Genomic DNA, 12313 nt, shown 5'->3' on the forward strand with positions numbered 1-12313 from the left:
CCTAATTTCTAGGTTTTTAGTTAGAACCTAGAATGATTTTTTAATCTTTAATCTTAATAAGGAGAATAATATAAACCAGTTTCTAGCATTATAAAGCCGTCTTCTAAAGTGTAATATTCCCTGGAATAATATTAAAGATAATTTATATTAAGAAAGAAACCTTAATTAGTAACTTAGAGTACTTAATGATTGGCGTGTAGGGGTAAAGCGTTTCGAGGGCCGATATTATATATAACTTAGTAATACCGATAGCAAAGAGATGCAATATTATCCCTTGCTAAAGGATATGCAAGTAGACGTTTTGGATGTTTTTAATAATACTTGGGCTGATCCTGATGGCATTTTGGATGTTTTCTATAGCTATTTTTAGTTTATGCTGCTGTAGGCGGATTATGTAACTTTAGTTAGCCAACTTTGGGCCTCCTCTATCGGTGTAGAAACATTTCCCGAGGTACGACGGGTTGTACAATTTCATCTAGAAGGATAAGACATGCAATTGACAGCTTCATAACTGAAATGACGTATATAGTCTTGGATGAGTTTCGTTCTGCCTGGGTCACTTGAGACGCCCGCACGCGCCATTGTGGGAAGCTAACGACATAGAGTGAGATGTCTGTTTCGCATCTTTGGCTCCCCTGCACAACGAAGCAAGCCGTTGTGCTGAACGGATATTTTCATGATTTCGTGGTCACATAACGTGGTTGATAAGCGAGTTAACCAAAAATACCTCAACCTAGAATATTTCTATCCAGGGCTGCCGTCAGATCAATCAAATCAGATGGGGACGTAAATCTGAACTGAACTGATACTTTACCCTCTGCATCTGATCTGATTGATTGATTAATAGATATCTGATATATAATAGGTCACGTGGAGCTATTCCCAGCCTCACGATTCTGCCCGTGGGATCTGACTGCCTTGTTGCTTAAGCATAGGCCCCCCAGAGTAACACACCCTCCCCTTATCCAGTTCTTCAGTAGTTGGATCGACTCAATGCTCGATCCAAGTAGAGAGTGTCGCTGTGAGCTGACTGTAAGCTTCGCAAGACTAAATGCTCTCTCACAATCGGTTGACATGGCCGGGATTGCAAGGACATCCAATGCAAATCTACTTAAACGCGGAAAAGCATTGCTATGATCAATCCACCAAAGAACAGGGTCATCTACCTGTTCCGGCTCGAGCCTATAGTATCGTTCAAGCTCACTGCTTGTTGCCGAGAGCTTAGGCTGCCGACTTTTCATCCACTGCTCAAACCTACTTTGCTCAGGTCGGGGCGTCAACGAGGTGGCCAAAATACTCTCAGAAGCATCATCGTCGTTTTTCGAGTACCAACGCTCAAAGTAGGCTTTAATGCCATCCTTTGCATCCCGAAGCCATTGTAGCTGCTCTAGGGAAGTCTAATTAGTCTCCAACCACCGGAGGCCAGGGTCCGGATTCAGAACAACAGAGGCCGCAAATAGAGGCGACCGCCCCAGAAGAGTATAATATTCGTTCAGCTTAATCCAAGCAGCGTTTATGCTTGCCCTGATACTAGCACGCTCTTGACCCTCCATACTGGCAATGTTACTTACGGAGCGAGCATCGTCCTGCAGGTAGTCTCCTCGAGAATGTACAGGAAGAGCACCTTCGTTAAACAATGGGCTGGTGGATAGACAAGCCGAAAGAACCGTTTCGCGACGGCGGTGTAACGGCGTGATCTCAAACCCTTGGAGTCGCGATGGTAGTCGTGACTGGCGCAAGGGTCGCTCTCGAGTTTGCCCTACTACAGATGGCCGCGCAGACATTGACTTCGTATCTGCAACCGATTCAAGCTCCTCCCCATGAGCTCTACGTCTTTCCTCCGTAGCATGATTTGCGGTTTCATCCTCGGAGAGAAGCCTCCAGTCTTCTAAATGTTCCAGAATATACTCCATCCCTATCATGACCTCCCAGAGCCGGCCGTGGCCTCTACTTATACCCCATCCTTATATTCTCATTATCATATTGTAGATCGGCTCTAGGATATGACTAACTTCCCTAAGGACCTTCTAGTCATCAGAGGTCAGGATATCGGCCGCGGGAACCCTTTTTAAGGCATTTACTTCTAGCCCTAAATCTTAGATAAAGCTATTAAGCTCAGACTGCTTGATCAAAGCGCGCTCGATCATTATGTAGGTCGAGTTCCACCTCGTAGCGTTATTCTATATCACTTCCAGCTCAGCTATTAACTCTTCTACAAGCTTACAGATGTCTGCTTCCTCCTGTTCCCTGGCATGCGCTTTAAATGATCTAATCTGCCTCCTGAAAGTAAGTAGCCGGCTTTAGTGTGAGTTACTCCGATTAATAAAGTGGCCAAATATCGAAATAAAAGCTAGTCTATTTGGAGATATCTACAGATCGAAGCTGATATATATCTGTGTGACGGCTTCGTTAAGCTCCTCCCTAATGGCAGCTTTCTTTAAAGAGAGTATATCCTCTAATTCTTTCTTAACTAAAGTTTAACCCTAGGGTATCTAAGCATAAAGATCAGAGTCTAACTAATAAAACAGCTCTTATAGGTAAGTACTTTCAAAGGTAGAGAAGGGAAGATTAGAATTAATAATATAGCTAATTAAGAGTTCTCTTATCTATGCCATCTTCGCTTAGGGATGAACCAGGGAAGAAGAGGCTAGCCGTTTCTTAGATATACTTCTTTAAAGATCCAGAACTGACGAATTGTTAAATGAACCCGGTTTGAATGTCTCGGTGATCCTATAAGCTCTGAAACCGTTAGTAATAGCCTGGAGATAGGAAAGTCCGATAACTTATAAAGGCAAGCTTGTGCCGAGGATATTGACTAAGTATTAAAGAATCGTGGCGCGCCCTTATCATCACAGAGTTAGCAACACCAAATATCTCCGCTAGATATATTATCTCTGTTCAATTCCGCGAGGAACTAGCTATGGTTTCCTATCTAGCTTTGCCGGCCTCTGCTCTTCCTCCTATCTATAAGCCTTGCAATAATAAAATGTCTTTAGCCCTAGGTAATCTTATAAAGGTTATTAATAGAAGAATCAGTAGTCGAGGCCAGAGCTAAAGCTATAGTATACTGCTTGGCAATACTCTTAAGTCAAGACCTAAGATAAGGAAATATAGGTAGTAGTAATAGCAATAGGCTGCTAATAATACTGCCTTTTAAAGCAGTTTTAGATATTATAGATTATAGTTAGTAGAATATATAAATAGCTTGAAACTAAATAGCTAAGATGCGTTCCTAATAACCCAAGGCTTGCTTTATTCCTCTAGCTAAATCTATATCGTATTAGAGCGAGAGGTAGAAAAAAGGGGTAACCTGCCTTCGTATTTGCCTCTACCTAAGACCCCGGCAGGCAAGGGTCCAGGACCAATCAGCTTGGCTGACCTCTATAACATCGTGGCTTCCTAGGGAGAGTCACGTTTTCCGGAGCCGGAATATACAGATAATCCGGCGTATCTAGGGTAGCTGCTCTCCATTCACATATGTCAGATGTACAGGCGTTGTATTTGAATTGATTGATCTGACAAAATTCCATATCTGATTTGAATTGATTGATGCGGCGCTTCGGATGCTTAATTTTGGATCATTTTAAAGGGTTTGCAGGGTAAGAAAATATTTGCTTCATCATTTGACTGGGACATCCTTAATGGTTGAGAATCAATTGATCAAATGTAAAGAGAAGAGAATGAGGGATTTTGTAACACATGCTTGTCTGTGACATAAGCTTATCATGTACGTTAACCTTAACTGTACAAGAAATCCCTTGACTTTTAAGTAAGTGACTAAAGCTGTTTTCTTATACCCTCCTGTAGGTGGTATTATCTTCGTCTGTAATGTCTGGACCTACACCATCGCCTTTTATTAATCCATTAAGGCTATATATTGTAGTGTGGTCACCTCAGCCCCAGAGCGTCAGTATAGCGTTGTGCCTCATTTTTAATGTAATGCTGTATTAAGGTGCAGTTGCAACTGGTGTGCTGCAAAAGTTGCATCTTGAGATATAAAATCTCTTCATTCAGGTCATTCATGCAGCTAGACAGCTCTCTATGGCGTTGCTCTGTAGCTTGTTCATCGAACTGGAGTCTCGAAAAATGCTCCCTCTTTCTCATGCGACATTTGTCGGCAGCGATGCGGTTTCTCTCTTGAATTCGCTTATGTTTTATATGTTGTTTGCGATTAGTCATGCCGCTGCTGACGTTGATCCCATTTCCGTCAGCAACAATCCCTCTCCTCCTCTGATCATCTGTGTTATTGTCTCCTTTGGCATTGCGTCTAGCGGATTCTGAAGCTGCGCGTCCACTGAGCTGCGTCTTCCTCTTACGACCGGGCTTATTGGGTAACTCTTGTGATGACTGCAGCGAAGGAGTCAAGGTTGACAGTGGTTCGTCAGCAACCGTTACCAGGCGATCGTGTGATAGAGTCTGGTTCTTGACGGTGGAGTATATATTGACCCAATGGTCTCCCGAACTAGATTCCCCGTAGAATAACAATTGGTCTTGGGGAACGTAGTCTTGTCTGGATAGGGTAGTGATGCCGACTTCATTGTGGAAAGCACCCAGAAAGGCTGGCGGGTTCATAGACTCCGAGAGCTCCCATTGTGGGTAGGACGGAATGGCCGCGCCGTATACGGTGAGATCGTCTCCAATAGCCTCGTCTGGGGTGTAGCCGACGAGCATTCTCACCCCTTCCATGTACGGAAGGGAGTTCGTATGAGCATCTGCTTTAGAATATCAGCTCATACTGGTCAGGCATGGTTGCAAAAATAAACCTACTATGGCTCATATATCTGCCGAGGGTAGGAACAATGGCGTAACGATGCTCTCTATAGATGGCTATCAGTGGCTTGCTGAATGAATCGATAAGTGTAGAGGTTGGCGTCTAGAAACTTTTTGTAACTTGGTAAAGTCAAGACCTTGGGTTTGAGACGAGTTTTGCGGGAGGTTGATGTGGGTGGAACGGACGTCCTATTGCTTCTGGATTGCCTCCAGCCCCAACCGCTCCAAGCCTAAGGCGCAACCCAGTGGCAACTCAGTGACGCCTGGGTGTGTATGGGTAGCATCAAGGCCCCTGAAATGCGCGGCCCGGATTGAGGAGGCGACCCAGAGAGGGCACCAATGAGCGGTTGGTTTGCCGGCTAAGACCCTTAAGTTTCCGGAACACATGTCTTTATACATCCCGAAATGTCAAAGGGTGCGTGCAGCCTGCAGATCTGAGTTTTAAGTCAATAACTGGTGGGTTATTATAGTGGGGGCTCAACGCTGCATGTCTCGCCAGAATACAACCCCCTCTCCATACTTTGATTGGACAGGAGTCCTCGGAGCGAATCTGGTCGCTGTGATTGGCCACTGGAAACTGGAAAGCAAGATGAAGCGAGGGCTATGACTCGCAATGACGCGCCGCGTCTTAACTCAATCTGCAAACCTCGAGCGTCGCACCCGGAATATGAGGAAGAGAATGAGAGAGTTCGTCTGGGCAGCTGCGTTGGCCAATCAAACCATTACGGAGGCTCCGTAAGCCCAGGCTTAAGGCTAATTGCCGATCAGGTGGTGCCCGAGACATAAGTGTCATTGGTTTAAGCAAGCCATCCCATCAACGGGCTTCCGAGTGCTGGAGTTCCCCAATTGAATACTTTAAGTCGGTCAACGGCAAATAAATCGAATGCCTGCAACGAAAAGGATGACGGGTCTGATGGGATATGCCGCTGATACTGGATGATTTAAAATTGGGGTCTTCAGAGCTGCCAGTCCAGAATGAGACAAACCCACGGCCTCGGCCCATTTTAATTGCTATTTACAAGTACCCTTCAACGTGTGGTTAAATCTCAAGCGGGTAACTTCTCTATCGTTAGACCAATTTAGAGACAACTAATAATACTTACCGCAGGAGGGTTCTTCCTTTCAAATCTGATACCAAACGCATTTGCCAACGCGTCGAAAAAGCATGCATACTAAGGTACCTGCTGTTTTGAGGTTTATCACTGGAGGCTTACCGCAGTCGAAGAGGTTTATCCCCGCACCCTCCCTCGTCGCCCTAGCCCGCCGATTTTCCTTCCCCATCATTTCAACTTTGAAAACCCATCAAATATTTGATCAAAAACACCTTCACCCGAACCCACAAGATCCCACGATTTCGGACAACTGGCAAAGGGAGCCAGTGGCCTCTTAATTTGCCATTACAACTACCAATTCTTCCCAAGATCAAGATGGCTTTTTTTGCGTCCGACGGTATCTGCCCAGCCGATCTCTATCGATTCTCGGACCAGCTGAGAGGAGTGGACAGCTACAACATCAAGCAGCCTTCCCCAGCAACACTAGAGAGAGAATCACTACTAAATTCGCGACAGCGCGGCAACAGCGCAGACGTCAGTACTCAAAGAGGTCCAAGTGTTAATCTACGCACCGCGTCGCACAAGCCGAAGAAGCGGTTAACAAAGAAGATGGCTTATAAGAAGCCGTCTTCCTCAGAAGCATTGAAACAGCCACGCGAGAACCATAACTTGGCTGAGAAGCGATACCGGAGCCGGCTAAAGAACCATTTCGTGTCGCTCGAGGAGGGCTTTGAGGCGATGGCTAAGGAGCGGGACCAGCTACTGAGGAACATCGCTCTAATGTACGAGTTCTCAAATCAAGAGTGAAGCGTCACTATCTGGCAAAGAGCTATATATGTTGCCTTGTAATATTTCTATAATATTTCTATAACGTGTTTGATAAGCGAGCGTGATACTGCACTGTATAACTATAAAAAACCTACCCTATAACATTTTTTTATTATAAATAAAATAGCTAAAAATCTAATAAAATTTATATAGCTTATTTTAAGACTTATATATAAGCTATTAGAATTATAGCTATTTTAGGCTTAGTTTGGAATTAAAGAGTTTTTTAAAAACTTAATTTAAAGTGGAAATAAGACTGGGACACTTGCTTGTCTGGGACACTTGCTTGTCTGGGACACTCGCTTATCAACCACGTTAATATTTCTATAATATTTCTATAATTATTTACGGCTCTAAATCTTGTTATGCTCAGCTAACCGATGTATCCTGCCTAGGCGGTATTCGTTTAGTCATAGTGATAGAACTATGAAAGGGATGGTAGCTGTCCTCCCAGGTTTCAGTAACTTGCTATTGCTTACATGTAAGCAGTGAGCAGGAAATGGTGTCGAACTTTGAGTTTGAGCTGCGTCCATATTATTGCAATCGTCGCAAGACTGTCAGCGCGACACGATCAGCAGCCAGTGCGCGTGACGTACTTCTAAACATGAACCCCACACCCTTCATACTCCAAGCTCTGTTTCCCATTCCCCTTCCAATGGTGCCAGTCCCGCAATCATTGATCGCCCTAGTAAACCGATAGCGGAGGGAGCCATACTAAATGTGAAATCTGGGACAGGACCTGTCCGCTATTGACCACGGCCTGGATGCACAGAAATGTACGGACCAACGACAACCGATTAGGACTCACCAATCATTGCTCCGGCTTTACACCCCCAGTCACTTTTAACGATATCAAAGACAGTCATCTAAGTTTCAAACTAGCAGCAGTTCCGCAGCTCTCAATAGATATGAGTTAATTAACTTAAATAATAAATAAATACTCTCAATCCTACTTTTCAGTCCATCTTAAGATTACATATTTTCCCCCGTATAGCCTACACGGCTCTGCCCCCACCCCCAGTCTTTAATAACGAGATTTGAGATTGTATGGGTTGTGTAAGACCTGCCTAGGCATAGTCGTTGTTTAATTATAGTTATGCTCGATAGTATCCGCCCTTTGTGCCGACGATATGCTGGAAAGTTATACGGGCTATAGACACCAAGTTTCTGTTATATCCTGCATTTCGAGCTTTCCTTTGCCCTGCGTCCTTGACTTCTTAACCTGCCACACCACTACCTCATACACCAGCATTGTCATAGCAGAGGCTGGTATAGCCCCGATTAAGCTAGTGCCCATACCAGAGTATAAGGCACGCCAGCCTTCTTCCCGCAAGATCGTTTCGAGCGTGCTCATAATACCCCGATTTAGTCGGGGAAATCTCTCCCATATTTTCCCTGCATTGCACACCTTTTCGCTTTGTGAGCTACTCCCACGCATCAATAGGCCTCCGCCATCCCTTGCTCTTGCGTGTTCAATTGGCGATGAAGGGTATACTTTCTGCTGCGTTTGTAATCTTGTTCGAACAACTTCGTGTGGATATGTGGCTATAGTTGCACACGCTTTGCTTGCCACGCTAGCTGTGAGTACCCCTAGGATCTGGAGCCATTCCTGGCCTTCATGCCAATTCCCAAGCCCTGATCCAGTCAAGTATATCTTAAACTGCTCATATAATGGAAACTGTACGGCTAAGTGTGTCACCCCAAGCAGAGCTGGAGTTAGTCCTGAATAGAATGAAGCGGCGCCTTCTCGGCAATACATCTTCTGAGCTACGTCTATGGCAGACTTGTATTCTCTCGGAGTATTCTTCGTGGATTTACTTGACTGAGATATGAGTCTGGTTTTGATAACCCATAATGGATTCGTGAATAATATAGAAAAGGTACTTCCAGTAACTGCAGATATGCTTGAGCATACCCAGGTCTGTTGTTGGCCGTTTGGCAGAGGTTAGTACTACCCGCGATAGTTTTGATAGAATGGATAACAAAGGTGACTTACTGAATACTTTCTTTAGCGAATCATTAATCTTATGATATACTGTGAAATATATGGCCCCCCTAGGAATATTTGCTAGCATGGTCGGTCCGAGTCCTTGGTACATGCCAATAAATCCGCCTTCATGCCATATTGCTCGCCCAGTGCCTATGAGCCCTCTCTCTTGGAATGAACGTCGCTTTCTGACAGGGTCAAGCGTCCACAGTTGGAGTCCACCTCTTCCTTGTAGTTTGATTTTCATAACGTCCAGAGGACTTGTTACGATGCTAGAGGCTATCGCACTGGTGGCTCCGGCAAGACTTCGAATCGAGTTATCGGAGACACGGACTGTCAGGTGTTCCAGGTGGGAAAGGCGAGGAGCTGGTTCATGTGGACGTTTATCGTGCTCATGAATACTGATACGTCCCTTTTCGGCGCTCTGTGAACTACCAGAGGATGGCTCGTGGCGCTTGGAAGGCATTATGGCTTGTGAGAGTGAACACAATGTGAAGTCGTGGTGCAGATGGTCATTTAGTTCGCATCGTATCATTTCCAAAGCAACAAAATATGTAATTATACCTATCCCTTCGGTGAGGCAAGGACTTCCAACTGTGTAGTGCCGGTTTGTAGCCTATTCACTATTGTGAAGTGATTTCTCCTTGGTTTCGGTTATGAGCGGAACAGCTGATAACACCACATGTCATGCCATTAACCAGTTCAATATGAAGTGGAGACGTATCTACCGTACATTATTTAACTAAGCGTCACAAAATACATGGCTTATGTAATTTTCGCTCGGCCGGTGCGTACTAAAGAAGCAGGTTCCAGGTGATACTGACCTTGTATGTTGCCACCAGTGACGTAGTTTTGCAATAGAGGAGGAGCAGGATGCAACCATCTGATGTCAGGTTGCAATCGATCGCTCCAGACCATAAGAATATACACCACTGTCCTTCCATGCTTACTCTCCCTGACATATTTATTATGTAAGTCTCCATGCTACCCCTCTGAGACAACTATAGCGACACCCCCCCTTCCTTTGAGATGTCAAGCGATAAGACTTTTTTTTCTTCCACTAGGGCTAGTGCTGGCTTGCTACAAAATACAGGGCCCTCGAGATATCCGCGTCTAAAGCCAAGCGTGCATCTCCTCTGCTATTCCACTTCTAATTTCTAATTATCACCAACTTCGATCTACCGCAATTATAATCAGTCTAAAGGGGATTATATCGATAAAATGGACGACCCGTTATGGACATGGCCAGCCTGGAAATTCGGCATGAAACAAGAGGATTTGTTTACCAAGCTCCACGACCAGTACAATACCTACACGATCCCCATCCAAGATGCTGAAGCTTTTTATTGTGACATAGCCGAAATATCTTACAAAGCGCAGTCGACAGCCGAATTTCACTATTTAGCTAACTATCGCAGACAACAACGTCTCTCCGAATTAAATAAATCTCTTGAATCCGCAAGTCTTGAAATCATTGGAAACCCAAAGCTTATCAAGATGCCTCAGTGGGAACATGCAGTCCGGCTCTTCCAAACAAACTCTTTGGACTCCCTCGTCCGATACTTCGCTTCTTACCTCCCCACCGACCACATTTGGCATCCGCCATGCCAAGATTCAGCCCTTGCCGCCACTCACGCATTTTCCACTTCTCCTTTACCGAAAAGACGGTGCAAGCGCCACAAAACGAATGAGGCGGTCGGCTCCGGGAGACAGACCTTGGTGTCGTCGTCGATGGAGCTTGGCCGCCTTCCAGCGAAAGACCAACTTCTGGCGTCCGACAAAGCCTTGGAATCTACTTGTCCTGCTGCATTTTCCTCATTTTCAGAAAGGGCCATTAAGCATACTCGACCCCATGAACACAGCTCCTACATCAGCCATGGGGTAGCCGTGTTGACTTCTGGTGATGGCATGTCGACCATGTCAGATTTCGATACATTTACAAGAGCTCAGTACAGGATTAAAAATACACTCAACGAGACAGTACGACCTGACAAGAGATTATCTACTAAAATATCTCTCAAGCAGGTTGACCTTGCAAGCAAGCATTCGGGAGGTCAGAGAGTGCGTTGTGTTAATTCACAAGTGAGCGCATTCCCTGAGACATTGATATCTTCACCCCCAGATTTATCACTTCCAGTGTCTTTACAGATTCCAGTCGCATTAGATAGCATTATTCAAGTTTCTGCTGGCGTTACCGTGGGATTGAAGCGCAAACGTTAAGCGACAAAAACTCTTAAGGAAGCTTTTTCGTCTTCACATATTCATATTATACCTTAAAAAATCACAAAATCTCGTTGAAATTAGTATTGGGAGATCCAAGACTCCCTCTTTCCTTAGAATCCAGACTATCTGTCTGAAAATCCTAAATTCAAGTGTTTAGAGTCCAGGATGAAATCATTTAGAGATATAAACTCAAGAAGAACAGTCATCTCAGGATTTAATAAAAGTTGAATAAATATAAATGTTCCATTTACCACTGATGCGCAATGTGAACAACAATTAACGCATTATTAATTAGAGCCAGATCAACTCTTTAATCGAGCATAAGCTTCGGCAAACCCGAAGATCTTTGAATCCCGAGCACTGTACCCCCGGAGAACCGTACTAGCATGTGGCTTATAGTATAAAGAGACGATAAAGTAGGTTGACATCAGGATGATGGTGATAACGGTGCGAAAGGAGCTAGCACCCCACAATAGGACACATGGTACGTACGTAGTTGACACATGCCTTGATGCCCGTACTACGTCACCTGCTCTCAAATACTGGGTCTAACACCGACCCCTCTATTTTCAACGAAATGTTTTTGAGGATTACTATGCCAATAGGAACCGACAATTAAATACACCTCAACCTGTTCCCTTTTTCAATCACTCACTTATCCATAGTTCCAAATTATTATCATGGACCAGCAAGAAACCTCCGAGCTCAATACAGGGAACAACAACCGTCTCTTAAATCGATATGGAATAGTTCCTAGCAGAGGGAAGCTTCTTCATCACCAGTTAGAAGTTAGTAGATATATTCTGTCTATAACCAGTAAGAATCAAGCTGACTCAATATTCAATGGAAGAGGATGAAGTATTTCGATTCGGGCGATTTTTCCCCTCATGCAAGCTTAGAGATCTTCTGATATCGGGACTGTCGCAACTGGTAGCGAACACCCCATTCGACGGGATATATCGATCCCTACATGTTCAGTATCAGGCTCTAGCAATCTCGATGAAAGTACCGATCAGTATTTATTAGCTGAGGAGAAGACTGGCGAGCTGAAGCTTACTGCCCAAAGTCACCTTCAACAAGAGACGGAAGCCCAGCGAGAGAACGAGCGTCGTGAAACAAAGCAGGAACATAGCTTCTAGATGTGGGCCGCCATGGCTTAGGTAGCCGACCCGCCTGGTTAGGAAACAGAAACTTAATAGCATCAGAGGATACCCATCTGTTACATGAGAGGGTTCAATATGCCGAGAACCCTAGCGCACTTTCATCGCAATAGAAAATCTACAACTTACACAAAGTCATAATGTTTACAAACGACATAGCTACTATATGTTACAAATATACTGGCTTTGGCTATGTTTCCAAGCTCCAACTCAGTGTCTCGTTCTTCCGAGAGATGATGACAGTCATTACCGATGGAGGGCCATCAACAAGGCACTCAAATATATTCACCGAG

The 12313-nt window shown here is 44.6% G+C and overlaps 4 protein-coding genes across 4 annotated transcripts; 2 read left to right on the forward strand and 2 right to left on the reverse strand.

The window, feature by feature from the left end:
* Window positions 1–3663: 3663 nt before the first annotated feature.
* BKA55DRAFT_655243 (uncharacterized protein) lies at window positions 3664–5197 on the reverse strand. Its single transcript, XM_046197415.1, has 2 exons — window positions 4768–5197; window positions 3664–4715 (listed from the first exon to the last, which is right to left on the reverse strand). Exons 1-2 carry the CDS (start codon window positions 4775–4777, stop codon window positions 3889–3891), a joined length of 837 nt encoding a protein of 278 aa, XP_046042496.1. The 5' UTR covers window positions 4778–5197; the 3' UTR covers window positions 3664–3888.
* Window positions 5198–5924: 727 nt separating this feature from the next.
* Window positions 5925–6775, forward strand: BKA55DRAFT_584044 (uncharacterized protein). Its single transcript, XM_046194264.1, has 2 exons — window positions 5925–5942; window positions 6334–6775. The coding sequence occupies exons 1-2, from the start codon at window positions 5936–5938 to the stop codon at window positions 6627–6629; spliced, it is 303 nt and encodes a 100-aa protein (XP_046042497.1). The 5' UTR covers window positions 5925–5935; the 3' UTR covers window positions 6630–6775.
* A 951-nt stretch (window positions 6776–7726) lies between these two features.
* BKA55DRAFT_584047 (mitochondrial carrier domain-containing protein) lies at window positions 7727–9334 on the reverse strand. The gene is made up of 2 exons (XM_046194265.1): window positions 8647–9334; window positions 7727–8582 (listed from the first exon to the last, which is right to left on the reverse strand). The coding sequence occupies exons 1-2, from the start codon at window positions 9170–9172 to the stop codon at window positions 7801–7803; spliced, it is 1308 nt and encodes a 435-aa protein (XP_046042498.1). The 5' UTR covers window positions 9173–9334; the 3' UTR covers window positions 7727–7800.
* Window positions 9335–9624: 290 nt separating this feature from the next.
* On the forward strand, window positions 9625–11112 carry BKA55DRAFT_584048 (uncharacterized protein). The gene has a single exon (XM_046194266.1). The coding sequence runs from the start codon at window positions 9859–9861 to the stop codon at window positions 10855–10857; it is 999 nt and encodes a 332-aa protein (XP_046042499.1). The 5' UTR covers window positions 9625–9858; the 3' UTR covers window positions 10858–11112.
* Window positions 11113–12313: the final 1201 nt, after the last annotated feature.

Source organism: Fusarium redolens (genome assembly GCF_020744475.1).
Source record: "Fusarium redolens strain MPI-CAGE-AT-0023 chromosome Unknown BKA55scaffold_25, whole genome shotgun sequence".
In the NCBI taxonomy this organism is placed as follows: Eukaryota; Fungi; Ascomycota; class Sordariomycetes; order Hypocreales; family Nectriaceae; genus Fusarium; species Fusarium redolens.